Below are 12,466 nucleotides of genomic sequence, written 5' to 3'. Positions count from 1 at the left end.
CCAGCGTAGCGAGGGAAACAAGGACATAAGACTGAGGCGAGGGGAGGGGGAAGAAGAGCAAGAAGAAAGGAGGTAAAGAGAGGATGGCAAGATGGTGATTGCTCTCTGCTGAATGACGGGATTGACGAGCAAGGCATTGACTTGGATCCGTAAGGGCTTACCGACTTGCTGCTCGTGATAGAACACGAGCGAGAAGGCCAGCTAATCCTGTCTTTGCAATTCGTGCACGCACCGCCAAGTCCAATTCGACCAAGCAGTTGATTCAGTGAGACAAGCTTTGACTCGCCATCGACCTGAACCGTCTCCCAAGCTCCTGCCGTTTGATCTCCTCCTCAGCTAAAACAGCGACGCGCCCTACGCTTTAGAGAATCATGCAATTGTTCTTCTTCTTACTCTTCATTGGTGCAGGAGCCAAAACACTCCTGATCGCTTCGTCAAAGACTCCCTTCAAACCTTTCTGTGTCAATGCCGAGCATTCCAAGTACTTTGTCGCATGAATGTCCCTTGCCATCTGGTTACCTTGCGCGTAGGTGATGGGTTGCATTCTCCTATCGCGCAACTTGGCGATGGTTTCTGGGTCCTCCCTCAAATCCAATTTTGTTCCGACGAGGATGGTGGGGATGTTGGGAGCGTGATGCGAGATTTCAGGCCACCATTTGGTTCGTACGTTCTCGAAAGAGGGTGGAGAGACGAGAGAGAAGCAAATAAGGAAAACGTCTGTTTGAGGGTAGGAAAGGGGTCTTAACCGATCGTAATCTTCTTGTCCTGCAGTATCCCATAGGCCGAGAGAGACAGGTTTGCCATCGACCATGACGTTTGCTGAGTAGTTGTCGAAGACTGTGGGGATGTATTCTCCCTGCGAGAATCACAAAGGCGGGTGGGGGAAGGAAGGGCGGTGTGGTCAGTGTGGTTGCTCACGGATGCAGAGACTTCAGGCTGGTTCCTTAGTCCACGTTTCTGGGTGATAACACTTACTGGGAAGGCATTTGTGGTATAGGAGATAAGAAGACACGTCTTACCGACGGCACCGTCTCCGACGACCACACACTTGATGGTCTGCATATTGGAATCAAGGGTTTAGTCGTGAAACTCGATCTAGTAGAAAAAAGCTCTTCGAGAGGTCGTTGCGGTATAGGATCCGATGCTAGAGTGCGTCGCTGCTTTAGATGTTGCACTTCTGCTGCTGGGATGCGAGTGCGAATGCGAAAAAGACGACGCTATTGCGCGATACGTGCACCCGGATATATGATGCTGAACACTGGGATGTAAGAGAGAAGATCGAAGCTGTACTGAAGAGACGAGCGAGGCGTTGCGAAATGCTGATCCAGAGGACGAAACCGGCAAAGACCGAGACGGGAAGTGGGCTAGAGAGACGCGACGGAGCGAAAACGATACGAGCGTCTATTGAGTCTCACGAGGTGTGTGATGGATGATGTGATGATGCAACGACGGACGATGGTGATGATGACGAAGAGGCTGTCGAAGAGCAAGCGCCACTTTGTGTGTGTGTGTGTGTGTGTGTGTGTGTGTTCGTTTGAGTGCGAGCGAATAAGGTTGGGCTGCACAGGCAAGGGTGAGAGCGCGTTTCAAAAGAAAGAAAGAAAAAAAAAAAGGTCCAAGAGCAAAGGAAGAGGCTGTCAGACCAAGAGGGCAAAAAGAGGAGGCTGCCAATATGCTCTCTCAGATTTGAGCAAGGAGCAGCAGCAGGAAATTAGGATGTGGGCGTGTGCTCAAGCTGCTTTGCTCTGTGATTTTCGTGCGGACGAGACGAGACAAAACAGCCAGCCAGCCCCGCGCTCTCTGCCCTCTTTCCCTTCTTGCTCTCCTCTGTCACCAAGCAAGAAAAGGAAACCTCATTTCTGGCGGAACGCTCTGTCTCAGTGGAGCCCTTTTTTTTTCTTTTTTTCTTTTTCTTTTTTTTTTTTTTTTTTTTTTTTTTTTTTTTTTTTTTTTTTTTTTTTTGGCTATTCAATTTCAACACCGCATCCCCATTCGAGCAAGACTTCTGAGATCCTTTTTGATTATTTTTTTTTATTGAGGATCATCCCCGTCTCGCATCAATCAGTCTTGGCCCGGGTTGACGGAGCGTCCTTAACGTTGTCCAAAACACACAATGTGAGATAGATACATAGAGGGAAACGGTCGGCGGCTGGTGGTTGCCCTCGGAGGACCAGTCGCCGGTCGCAAGAGTCCAGGCTTCTACACGGTCGGAGCTTCTGTAGGATCGGGCACGAGTCGGGAGCCAGATCTTACTACTATCGGGAACCCACGTTGCTCCACTTCTGCGGCTTATCCTTCTTCCAACTGGTCCCAGCTCACCGAAGTCACCTTCACCAACACTCGCTTACACCAGACCCGATTGTAGAGGCAAGATGACAGACCAGCTCCAAGCGCTTCGCGATCAGATCGCAATAATCGAGCAGCAAGAATCCACCCTAACCCTCCCCAAACTCACCAACGACATTGCACTACACCTCGGCCTCGAGATCCGCAACATTTTTCAATCCTCCTTCAACCCAGAACAAGATGGCATCGTCATCTCTATCTCCCTCTTCTCCGATCAAACCCTCTTCGCTTGTTCGGTCGGTAACCCTCTCAAACTAGGCCCTGATAATTGGAACTGGGTTCGACGAAAAGCAAACACAGTCAAGAGATTCGGCCGTTCAAGTTTCTTAGTGGGCAGAACAAGGTTAGCAAAGGGAAAGGATTTGGATGGTTTAGGTGAGGATTATGCTGCTCATGGTGGCGGATTCCCGTTGAGGGTGAAGGGAATGGACCTTGCGCCGGTGGGTGTCGTGGTTGTGTCCGGGTTGAAACAGGAAGATGATCATCAGTTGATTGTGGATGCTCTGGCCAAGTTGATCGAGCAATCGTCAGTCGAGGGCTAGGCACAGTTCATCGATCAGCTGATCAGGGAGACAAGCGTCTGCATCTCATGATGCCACTCAGCATAGGAAGAATACAAGCTCCAATCTCAGACAATTACAGAACTGCCTTCAAAACTCACTCTCTCCTTCGGATCGGATTCTTCGAGATCTCAACACCTCTGCTTCGACGCAGCGGATCGATACACATGTCTTGGCAAGCCAAGGCGTCAAAAGGAATCAGAATCGTCCCCATGGTAGGGTTGCTTTTGAATTGCATCCGCCGACAGCGTTTTAAGATTGTCGACGAAACAAAGTGCATGTGTGTGTGAACAAGTGCGAGATGCGTGTGATGAGAGTGTGTGTATGAATGTTGCTGATTGTACACGTTCCTGTCTCCCCCAACTCTTAACGTTTGAGTATCGCAAAGAGAGTGAGACAGAGCAGGACACTAAAAAGACCGGAACAAAAACAACCGAAACTGAGAGCTTGCCATTGGAACACACGAGCGCCGACTTTCCTTGCTCATGCCGCTGCTAGAGACACAAAAAGGTGGAGTTCCGACCTTTGCGAGGCTAGGCTAGCTGAAACATGTTGGACAGAGAAAGCGTAATGTGCGTTTGACGCCATGTTTCCAAAGATCAAGGGGCAAGCGCGTTTATCGGAGTCGTCGGGCCTCACGCTCGGACTCGAGGAGGGCGAGGATGTCGTCAGCCTTGACGGGGCCCTTGACGTTGCGGATGATGGATCGGCGGGTCTCGTCCATGAACTCGACGCGGACCTGGATGATACCACCGCGCGAGCCGGTACGGCCGAGGACTTTAGTAACCTGTTAATGTGCAAAAGACGAAATGTTTGCAAACGAGCAAAGAGAAGCGAAACGTGTGAGTGCTACTGCTGTCATGGACTTGTCAAGAAGACGCCGCCGAGAAGGAAACCCTTGCCGCTGCAGAACTGAAGCATGTCGTAATCGATGTGAGATGTTGGCTGAGTCGGGAGCTGAGTGAGTCGATCTTTGTCGGTGTGGCTGCGAATGCGGCGCGAATCGATCGAGACAGAGGAAACCGGTGCAGCAAGCCTTTCTTGACCCTTCGATGTCTGATCTAGTCTAGTGCTGTCCAGATAACGAACCTGAGATGATTTTCTTCTTTGCCATTCGTGTTCCCGTACGTCTCGTCATCCAATCTGACCATGCCTCCTAACAAAGATGGCTCTCGTCCCATGAACAAGACGATAGAATCTGCAATCACCATTAATTTGCATGATCGATCATGGAAAATCGACTGACGGAACTAATGTGATTGCAATCTGGTCGTGCTGTCTGTTGATGATGTGTCAACCTGCAATGCTATCTTTCCGAGTGTCTGCTCCCTTCATGTGACGTTCGTGCATTAGTCAAGCAGAATGGGTCTGCTTTAGCCACAAGGCAGCATTGCTGGTGCAAAAGCTGGAGACCGAGTCGCAGAAGTCATGCCATGACGATTCCATCCCCAATTAAATGTATCTGCATCCAGACTGTCCTGTCCATTCTTCGATGGTAACGACACGAGGAAACCGAACACCGATTTCTCTCTGTAAACATACATAGTGTCTGCGCTGAGTCGGCGTTGGTGTATCGATTATATGCTGAAATTGTCGCACAATGCTTCTATGCTGATTTGTCGAATATGCTGTGATTCTGCTAGGCGGCAAAAGGTTGCTGATGGTCTCGGCTTGGTCGGCATGGCGTTGTTCGCCATTTGGAGGTGATGCTTACACGAGCGAGCTTGACAGGGACCTTGGTGGACTCCATATTGACGATATTGGGCGATAGGGATTGTAGGTAGGAGAAAGTGAGGTGAGCTGAAGGCGAAGACCTACGCTCTCGCTGGCTCGCAGCGCTGCTCTCAATCTGCTTGGGGCATAGCAAATCCTGGCTTCTTCAATTGACTGAATGACTGCCGAGCTGCCTGCCTTTGTTGAAGCAAGCTGGAAGCGCGCACATTTCCAGTCAAAATTCGTTTCAGTGCGAGAAAAAAAAAACCAAGCCAAAATCTGAGCTTCGGAACCGGCCTTGCACTAAACTCGGCCGAAGTCACTTTCCTTGCCAACGAGGCCTTTTTTTTTTTTTTTTTTTTTTTTTTTTTTTTTTTCGGAGAGACCAGGCTGCGCATTAAAATAAAGGTCTAACAACATGCATTCCGAATCCAAATTGGTGTCGTTCCCCGATGGTTGACAGCTGCAAGGTGGATGCAAGTCACAGAGTCCGATACACAAACAGATTCAGGGAAGGCTCAAGCGAAACTGAGCAAAACGCTGAATTCACGATGAGCCAACTATCAGGGTACAGGATGAGAGAAGCGTTGCTCGAGTCGAAAAAAAGTGGTGCTACTATGTGATCTGTAAGTTCAAACCGGCGGCACAGACTTGCGAGTGATCTGTGAAGACTGCGATGCCACTGCTTGTCCTGGTAGCCATTCTTTACTAGATCTGCGGAGGCTCAGTCTGGCCACCAGCGAGCGTCGCGGAGCAACGAAGACAGGTTGCACACGACACTTTGGCTTGCTCATGGGAATCTTGATGGGTGAGGGAATGCGTTTAGGGACCTGGACCACGTCCGAATGAGTCTTGCCAATCTGTTCGGCCAGTGTCTGATCTGCCGCTGTTTGCTCCGAGACTCGCCGCGCGAAGCTATGTCGACGCGGTGGGATGGGCGGTGCACCATTGTGCTGTTGCAACATCGGTGTAGGATTTCTGTCCTGCGGTCTGATGAACGGCAAAGGAGGTGCTTGGCTACATGTTGGGCTGCTCGGAGTGAATGTAGCAGCAGCTTGCGCGATGTTGGCCATGGGTGGAGCAACCACACCTGCTCCCAATTCCAGATGTAAGGCTCTTCGCTCCTGTTGCTGGCTCTTGAATTTTTCAAGCCATTCTTTGGCTTGACGCTCTCTTTCTTCCATCAAGATCTGCCTTCCTGGCGCTACGTCAAAAGCAGGCGCAGTCAGTTGTCCGTAGGCGTCAGTGAAAGAGGCGGAAGATGGCATGTGAGGGCTCTTGAGCACAACCCCAGGGATCTTTTCGGCAGGCATCTGCGGTGAGGGTGGAGTCACCATCACCTCGACCTCGCCAAACCAAGCTCGTTGGAGAGGCAGCGGAGACGGGCAGCTGACCGCTTGCTGATGAGGAATAGCCGTTCCCGGCGGTGAGCTTCTTCCGGAAAGGCTTGTCACTCCAGCAACGACGCGACTCGAGAACTCGTCCAGGGACGGTGGTCGTCTAGGAGCTCCTTGTCCGAGTCGAATAGCTGAAGTCCGCCGTTCGGGAATGGTGATTGTTCTCCCAAGCCGTTGAAGCATATTGATGCTGGCTCGACGGCGTGCTTCCGAATCACTTCCACTCGAGGAAGTAGTTACGAAACTGCATTCGCTTTCATCGCTCGACGAATCTTCTTCGAGACGAATGCGAATGGGCACAACAATGCTGTGAGCCTCACTCGCTGCTCTTGATGTAGATGCGGTGCGCGAATGGTAGGAAGTGTAGCCGACGACATCGAACGAGTCACTGTCGTTGTCGTCTTCCTGCACCAAGCCTTGGGTCAGATTGCCTGTATCTGACCATAGAGTGTCGGAGAGTTGGCGTTGACAGGACAGCTTGTTGCCGCCGCCTGTCATAACAATTTGCGTTCTGTCATGCCCGTTCAGAGCCGGCTTCACTGATGCAAATACTTTGGATGCAGGGTCAACAGCCAGCGCTGGATCGCGTGGCCCCCCTCGCCCTGCCCTTGGGTTCTGGGTCGACCAAGCCCAGTTTCCGTTGGCGTCAAAAGCTCCGACGACGGTCGCGTGAACAACAGCAGCAGAAGCAGCATCGTCGTCGTCTTCACCATGCAAGATCGCATGGCGGTGCTGAGGTGACGCCTCAGGCGTGACGATCGCGTCAGAACTATCTGTGCTCAAGGTGCTGTCGGTATCTCCATCGTCTTCCTTGTCCTCGCCAGAGCAGCTGTCGTTGTTGTCCTCGTCGTCGTACCACATTTTGGATAGATCCGAGCTGAAGGAGTTCGAGTGTTGCCTTCGCTTATCTTGTGTAGCCAATACCACAGCTGGTCGTACTGCAGTCTTGATGCTGGACATGGTGCTGCCTTCTTTGGGGAATGCCGAGGCAGTATAGTCAATAAGCTATGTTGGCCGATGCTTGGATACGTGATGGATTTTCTCGAGTGGTCGAGCAAAGGAAGGTGCTGGAGGATAATGGGACCGGCCCGTGAGGTTTTGTGGTTTGATGTAATGGAGACAGGGACAGAAGCACCAGGCTTCGTTGTAGCAAAGAGGAGGGGGACGAAAAGAGGCAAGACAGGACGAGGACGGAGACGCGAGTTCATCGACGTCAGCGTTGAATGTACGAGCCTTGCTTTTGTACAAATCCACGTTTCGATTGCTTGGCGGGCGGGAAGGAGCTTTGGTCAACTCATGAAGTGCAAAGCAAATTGCAGTGCAGAGGGGTGCAGTGCACGTCTACAATGCATTGCAGGAGTCGTGTGGGGTGTACCAAGTGATTTTGGCGGATCCGGTCCCACAATACTGAGGAGCAGCTTTGACCTGTGACTTCATCATATCGCATCGGCCCCTTTCACGATCGATCCTGTACCGGCAATGGAAACTGCTTACCTGCGGCTCGTAAAGGAAGGGTCCGCAGATTCTGGTCGTAAGCCTGAGATCAAGGTTTCATTTTGAGTTAGCTACACGGTCTGCCGGATAGAATGTGCTTGATCCAAAGAAGCGCCTTACCACCGATGAAATGAGATGGTCCTGCTCCTGTCTGACAGTCGCACGCTCCAAAGAACAGAGCAGGCAGCTCGAAAGAGAGTCTTATCGCCTCCAGTTCCTCCTCCTCCAGTATCACGACGCCCCTCAGCAGACCCTTTTGAGCCGTGTTGAAACACCTTTGCCCCAACACAGCAGTCTTTCAGGCCTCTTCAGATGCCATGTGTTGGTTTTCTTGCTGGTGTAGGCTTTAGGTCCGCTGCTGAAGTGAATTGAAGGTGCGATCACGTCTGGCTGCATGTGACACAATGAACGGACGATATCATATTTCCAGCAAACCGTCAACGCACTGTTTGACGCCTCGATGCAGCTGCAAGCACTTTGATTTCCTGCCTTTTTTTTTTTTTTTTTTTTTTTTTTTTTTTTTTTTTTCATTTCGATCAAAATCATCTTCAAGTCCAGCCTAACGATGCCCGAACCTTTTCGGAAGGGAGCCAACTTGGCAAGGCGCTACGCAGGAGCCTTGTCGAAAGATCCGCCTCGGACTATTCAGCGTGTTTGCACAGCCCGTCGCCAGTCAGATGCTTTCACTACGCCTTAGCACACAGCTGTGTGACCTTTGTAATATAAGTTATATTGTGACGATGCAAGAATATGTGAATACAAGTATACCGGGACTCATGAGGGCTGTGGAGAATAAGACATGTCTAGAAAAGGGAAAGATGCGATGGAAGCAGAAGAAGAGAGAAGGAGGTATTCCTTTAGTGGTCTGCAGCAGAAGCGTTGGCCTTCTCAGCAGCAGCGACGCGAGCTGCTACAGCAAGGTCGGGTTGCGGCTTAGAACCCTTGTTGACGCTCAAACTGCGAGTGGGAGTAGCAGCGCCAGGAGGTGTGGTGGCGGGCTTGTCGTCGACTTCGCCGGCTTCCCTGCGCTTGATCATTTCGGACTCGGAGATCATGTGGCTCTCAGGGTGAGGAGGGAGGTAGTTCTTCTGCATAGCGAGCTGCTCGTCCAACAAGCCAACTGAGGCAGCGATGAAGCCGAGGAAGGGAGGCGATGGGTTAAGAGGACGCGAGCAGAACTCCGGGTGTGCCTGCATACCCACAAAGTATGGGTGGTGGCGCAACTCGGCGATCTGCATTCGCTCTCCCTTTTCGTCCCTACCGACAAACTTGAGCTCGTCGATGCCGGTGAAAGCTTCCTCGAAGGTGGAGGAAGATCCGAGTCTTGGCGAAGTGAAGGAGAGAGGTGGGGAGGTGGCGGGAATGCTGCTGGGAACCTTTTGCGGTGTTGTCTTTGCTTTTGCGGAAGGGTTGGAAGCGGCACTCTCGATGCGCTCGACGTATTCGGGGTTGACTTCGTATCGGTGACGGTGACGCTCCCAGATGACGGGCTGACCGCCGTAAAGCTGACGGATCTTTGACCACTCTTCGGTGCCCTTCTGGAAGAGCGAAGGTCGCAAACCGAGTCGCATGGTACCACCAAGATGGGTCTTGCTGATCTCGGGCATGTAGATGATGACGGGGTCCTTGCAGTTGGCATCAAGCTCGGCGGACCCAGCGGTCTCGATGCCGAGAACGTTGCGGGCGTACTCGATGACAGCGATTTGGAAACCAAGGCAGATACCAAGATAAGGAATCTTCTTCTCTCGTGCCCATCGTGCTGCGCTGATCATTCCTTCAGTACCACGAGTACCAAAACCACCGGGAACAAGAATACCCTTGGCGGAGCAGAGTGCCTGCCAAGCCTGGTGGTACTTGACGGGGTTTTCAGACTCGGCGACAGGTTCAAGATCACTCGACTCGACCCACTTGAGCTCGAGCTTGCGGTGGCATCGGAGAGCGGCGTGCTCGAGTGACTTGACGACCGACATGTACGAGTCGTGCAAAGATGTGTACTTGCCGATGAGAACAATCTCGACCTTGTCGATCATGCGGTCGTGTCCGACAGTAAGTTCGCGCCAGCGGGTTCGAAGTTCGCGGCCCTGGTCAAACATTGGTTTGGGGATGCTGCCATTGACGTTGAGACCAAGACGCTTTTGGAAGAAGCGGACCATACCTTGCTCTTCAAGCAACAATGGAACATGGTAGGTGGAGGAGACGTCGTGAACGGCCATAACCTGCTCAGGACCTACGTGGCAGAACATGGAAAGCTTGTTGATGACCGCAGGCTCGAGACGAATAGGGCATCGGGCGGCAATCATGTCGGGAACAAGACCGAGACCACGAAGGTCACGAATGGCAGCCTGGGTAGGCTTGGTCTTTTGCTCGCCGCCAATGACGGGGACAAGACTGACGTGGATGAGGGCAAAGTTGTCATGCCCAACACGGAACTGGAACTGACGCATGGCCTCGACAAAAGGAGCCGACTCGATGTCACCGACAGTACCGCCGAGCTCAATGATGCAGACCTCGGGTGCCTCGCCGCTGCCGTCGACGGGTCGCTGAGCAACGCGCTCAATCCAGTCTTGAATAGCGTTGGTGAGGTGAGGAACAATCTGGACAGTCTTGCCGAGGTAGTCTCCCTTGCGCTCCTTCTCGATGACTTCACGGTAGATCTTGCCGGTGGTGATGTTGTTGTCGCGGCTCAAGGTGACGTCGAGGTATCGTTCGTAATTGCCAAGATCGAGATCAGCTTCTCCTCCATCGTCGAGAACGTAGACCTCACCGTGCTCGGTGGGAGACATGGTACCGGCATCGATGTTCATGTAAGGATCGACCTTGATGGCGGTGACACGAAGACCGAGTGTCTTGAGCAAGAGACCGGTGGATGAGGCGATAACACCTTTGCCGATACCGGAGATGACACCTCCACTGACTACGATATACTTCATTTTGCCTTTTGTTGCTGGACGAAAAGAGGATGTAGAAAGGGGTTGACGAGCTTGCCTGTATCCGTCGGTGTTAAAACTGCTGCTGCTGCTAGTGAGACTGCGACGACCTCGAATCGCAGTGTCTTAAGCGCAAAGCTTTGCTGTGGTGTTGTCGATGTTGAAGTCGACAAAGAGGACGTAGGAGGATGAGAGAAGCGAGAAAAGGTATAGATAAGGTAGAAGGTAATAGGAAGGTAAGATAATCGCTGGACCGCTCGAGGATTCTATGCTTGATACCCCTACCGCTCAGGCATAGCAAAAGAATCTTGAAGCCAAGAGGAGATCGTTCATGTTCGACAGCAACTTTTTGGAGTCGACGTCGAGGAGGAAATTTTTGGTTTTTTTTGGTGCATTCAAGAATCTCAACTGAGACTGGGCTCAATTGCCCCAGTGCCTTGGTTGGCCTTGACGCGAATAGGTGTTACGTCTTAGACAAAAATCTCGGTTGCACTCAACGCGTCGCGCGAAACAGCGGAACATGAAGCGGCGCCAAATACTGTATCAGTGAATGGGAACAAAGATACAGCTGCTGCTTGCTCGAATTTTTGGCAAAATCAGAGGCTAGACCCTGACAGAAATGTCCAGCTGCAACGTGGCTGAGCAAAGTGGAGCTTTGACCAGCAACGGAAAGCGAGCGACGCACACACACACCAGCCGAAGACTCACCATCGTTTCACGCCGATCCTTCTCCACCAACTGGGTTCTTCTCAACGCCTTCTTAGCAAGCATCTCAACATCGACAACATCTGTCGCAACGGACAACGATGCCCAGCTCAACAAGGCGTCGGCGTGTAGACGACAGCGAAGAGGAACAAGATGTCGCTCCGCCCTCGCAAAGACGAACGCAAGCTTCCACATCCGCATCGGCATCTGCTGGTCCGAGTCGCTCACAACGAAATTCTCCAACATCATCGATCACAAACGGCATTGATCTCACCGCAGAGCTTCGTCCGCAGCCTCTGGGCAAAGAGCACATCAGCAACATCAACGGTCTCATGGCCGACCTCAAGGCACAAGATTCGAGCATCGCCAAATGCATCGAGCTACTGAGCGAAACGGCAGAACAGGCGGCAGAAGCTTTCCGGCACCAAGATGAATGTCCCCAACTTGAACAAGCGGACGCAGATCTCCGCGAACTCATCGATGCGCAAGCAGAAAAGGCGATCCGAAAGAGTGTCCTGATGGAGATTGTGCAGGATCTTCAGGCTGGAGTCGTCATCGCATGTATCACCTACGTCAGCGTTCATATCTCTCTTTGGGTAGACCTACTAACTCGCGCTTGTTGTTTGCTTCTCCTGACTACAGGGAGATCCAGCGAAGCGATACAAAGATGAAGTACAGAAGAAGTTGGATGCTTACAACAAGCAAACCTCACGCAAGAAGTACGCCAAGAACACAGACTATCACAACTTCAAGAATGTCGTCTGGGTAGCAAGGGAAGAAGGAGCCATGCCTCCTGTTCGAGATCTCATCCCTGCAGAAGAAGGTGATGATCAAGGCTCGGATGACGATCTGGAGATTGGAGGCGTTTCGCAGAACTTCCGCTGTCCACTCACAACCAACCTTCTCGAAGATCCTCTCACAAAGTGCGTCGCCTCTCTCTCCATTCAAGGCAATTCACCGAGCCTTGCTACTGACCTATCGCCTTACGTTTCTGCTTCACCGTCACAGTACCAACTGCACACACTCATACTCGCGCAGCGCTATCATGGAATATGTTGCGGCAGGCAACAACCGTTGTCCTGCCTCGTCGTGTACTGCAACAGTCACCCAACGAACACTCAAGCAAGATCCGGCGCTATCAAGAAAGGTGGCGGCATTCAAGAGAAGAGAAGAGGAGCGTATCATTGCTCGACGTCAAATTTCGACCGTTTTGTATTGATCTCATGGGCATACTTACAAGCAAGAATACAAGGGTTCAAAATGCAAAAACCTCACAGACTCGGTTCAGGTTCAGCTAGATGTAAGAGAAAGCTTTCGCAATTGA

At 51.7% G+C, this 12,466-nt stretch overlaps 6 protein-coding genes across 6 annotated transcripts; 2 read left to right on the top strand and 4 right to left on the bottom strand.

Annotated features, from left to right (window-relative positions):
- Window positions 1-361: 361 nt before the first annotated feature.
- Window positions 362-1,062, bottom strand: UHO2_00697 (putative Rac1 GTP binding protein; the record flags this gene model as incomplete). Its single annotated transcript, XM_041557317.1, has 2 exons — window positions 362-856; window positions 976-1,062. The coding sequence occupies 2 exons, from the start codon at window positions 1,060-1,062 to the stop codon at window positions 362-364; spliced, it is 582 nt and encodes a 193-aa protein (XP_041413251.1).
- A 1,310-nt stretch (window positions 1,063-2,372) lies between these two features.
- UHO2_00696 (uncharacterized protein) lies at window positions 2,373-2,888 on the top strand (the record flags this gene model as incomplete). Its single annotated transcript, XM_041557316.1, has 1 exon — window positions 2,373-2,888. One exon carries the CDS (start codon window positions 2,373-2,375, stop codon window positions 2,886-2,888), a length of 516 nt encoding a protein of 171 aa, XP_041413250.1.
- Window positions 2,889-3,522: 634 nt separating this feature from the next.
- On the bottom strand, window positions 3,523-4,656 carry UHO2_00695 (putative 40s ribosomal protein s28; the record flags this gene model as incomplete). The annotated part of the gene is made up of 2 exons (XM_041557315.1): window positions 3,523-3,693; window positions 4,621-4,656. 2 exons carry the CDS (start codon window positions 4,654-4,656, stop codon window positions 3,523-3,525), a joined length of 207 nt encoding a protein of 68 aa, XP_041413249.1.
- Window positions 4,657-5,251: 595 nt separating this feature from the next.
- On the bottom strand, window positions 5,252-6,976 carry UHO2_00694 (uncharacterized protein; the record flags this gene model as incomplete). Its single annotated transcript, XM_041557314.1, has 1 exon — window positions 5,252-6,976. The coding sequence occupies one exon, from the start codon at window positions 6,974-6,976 to the stop codon at window positions 5,252-5,254; it is 1,725 nt and encodes a 574-aa protein (XP_041413248.1).
- Window positions 6,977-8,367: 1,391 nt separating this feature from the next.
- On the bottom strand, window positions 8,368-10,440 carry UHO2_00693 (putative URA7 - CTP synthase 1; the record flags this gene model as incomplete). Its single annotated transcript, XM_041557313.1, has 1 exon — window positions 8,368-10,440. One exon carries the CDS (start codon window positions 10,438-10,440, stop codon window positions 8,368-8,370), a length of 2,073 nt encoding a protein of 690 aa, XP_041413247.1.
- Window positions 10,441-11,243: 803 nt separating this feature from the next.
- On the top strand, window positions 11,244-12,361 carry UHO2_00692 (uncharacterized protein; the record flags this gene model as incomplete). The annotated part of the gene is made up of 3 exons (XM_041557312.1): window positions 11,244-11,693; window positions 11,785-12,065; window positions 12,151-12,361. The coding sequence occupies 3 exons, from the start codon at window positions 11,244-11,246 to the stop codon at window positions 12,359-12,361; spliced, it is 942 nt and encodes a 313-aa protein (XP_041413246.1).
- Between the last annotated feature and the right edge of the window lie 105 nt (window positions 12,362-12,466).

Source organism: Ustilago hordei (assembly GCF_900519145.1).
Source record: "Ustilago hordei strain Uho2 genome assembly, contig: UHO2_contig_01, whole genome shotgun sequence".
NCBI lineage: Eukaryota > Fungi > Basidiomycota > Ustilaginomycetes > Ustilaginales > Ustilaginaceae > Ustilago > Ustilago hordei.
The sequence above is the reverse complement of the archived record's forward strand: the minus strand, read 5'-3'. Positions and strand labels throughout refer to the sequence as shown.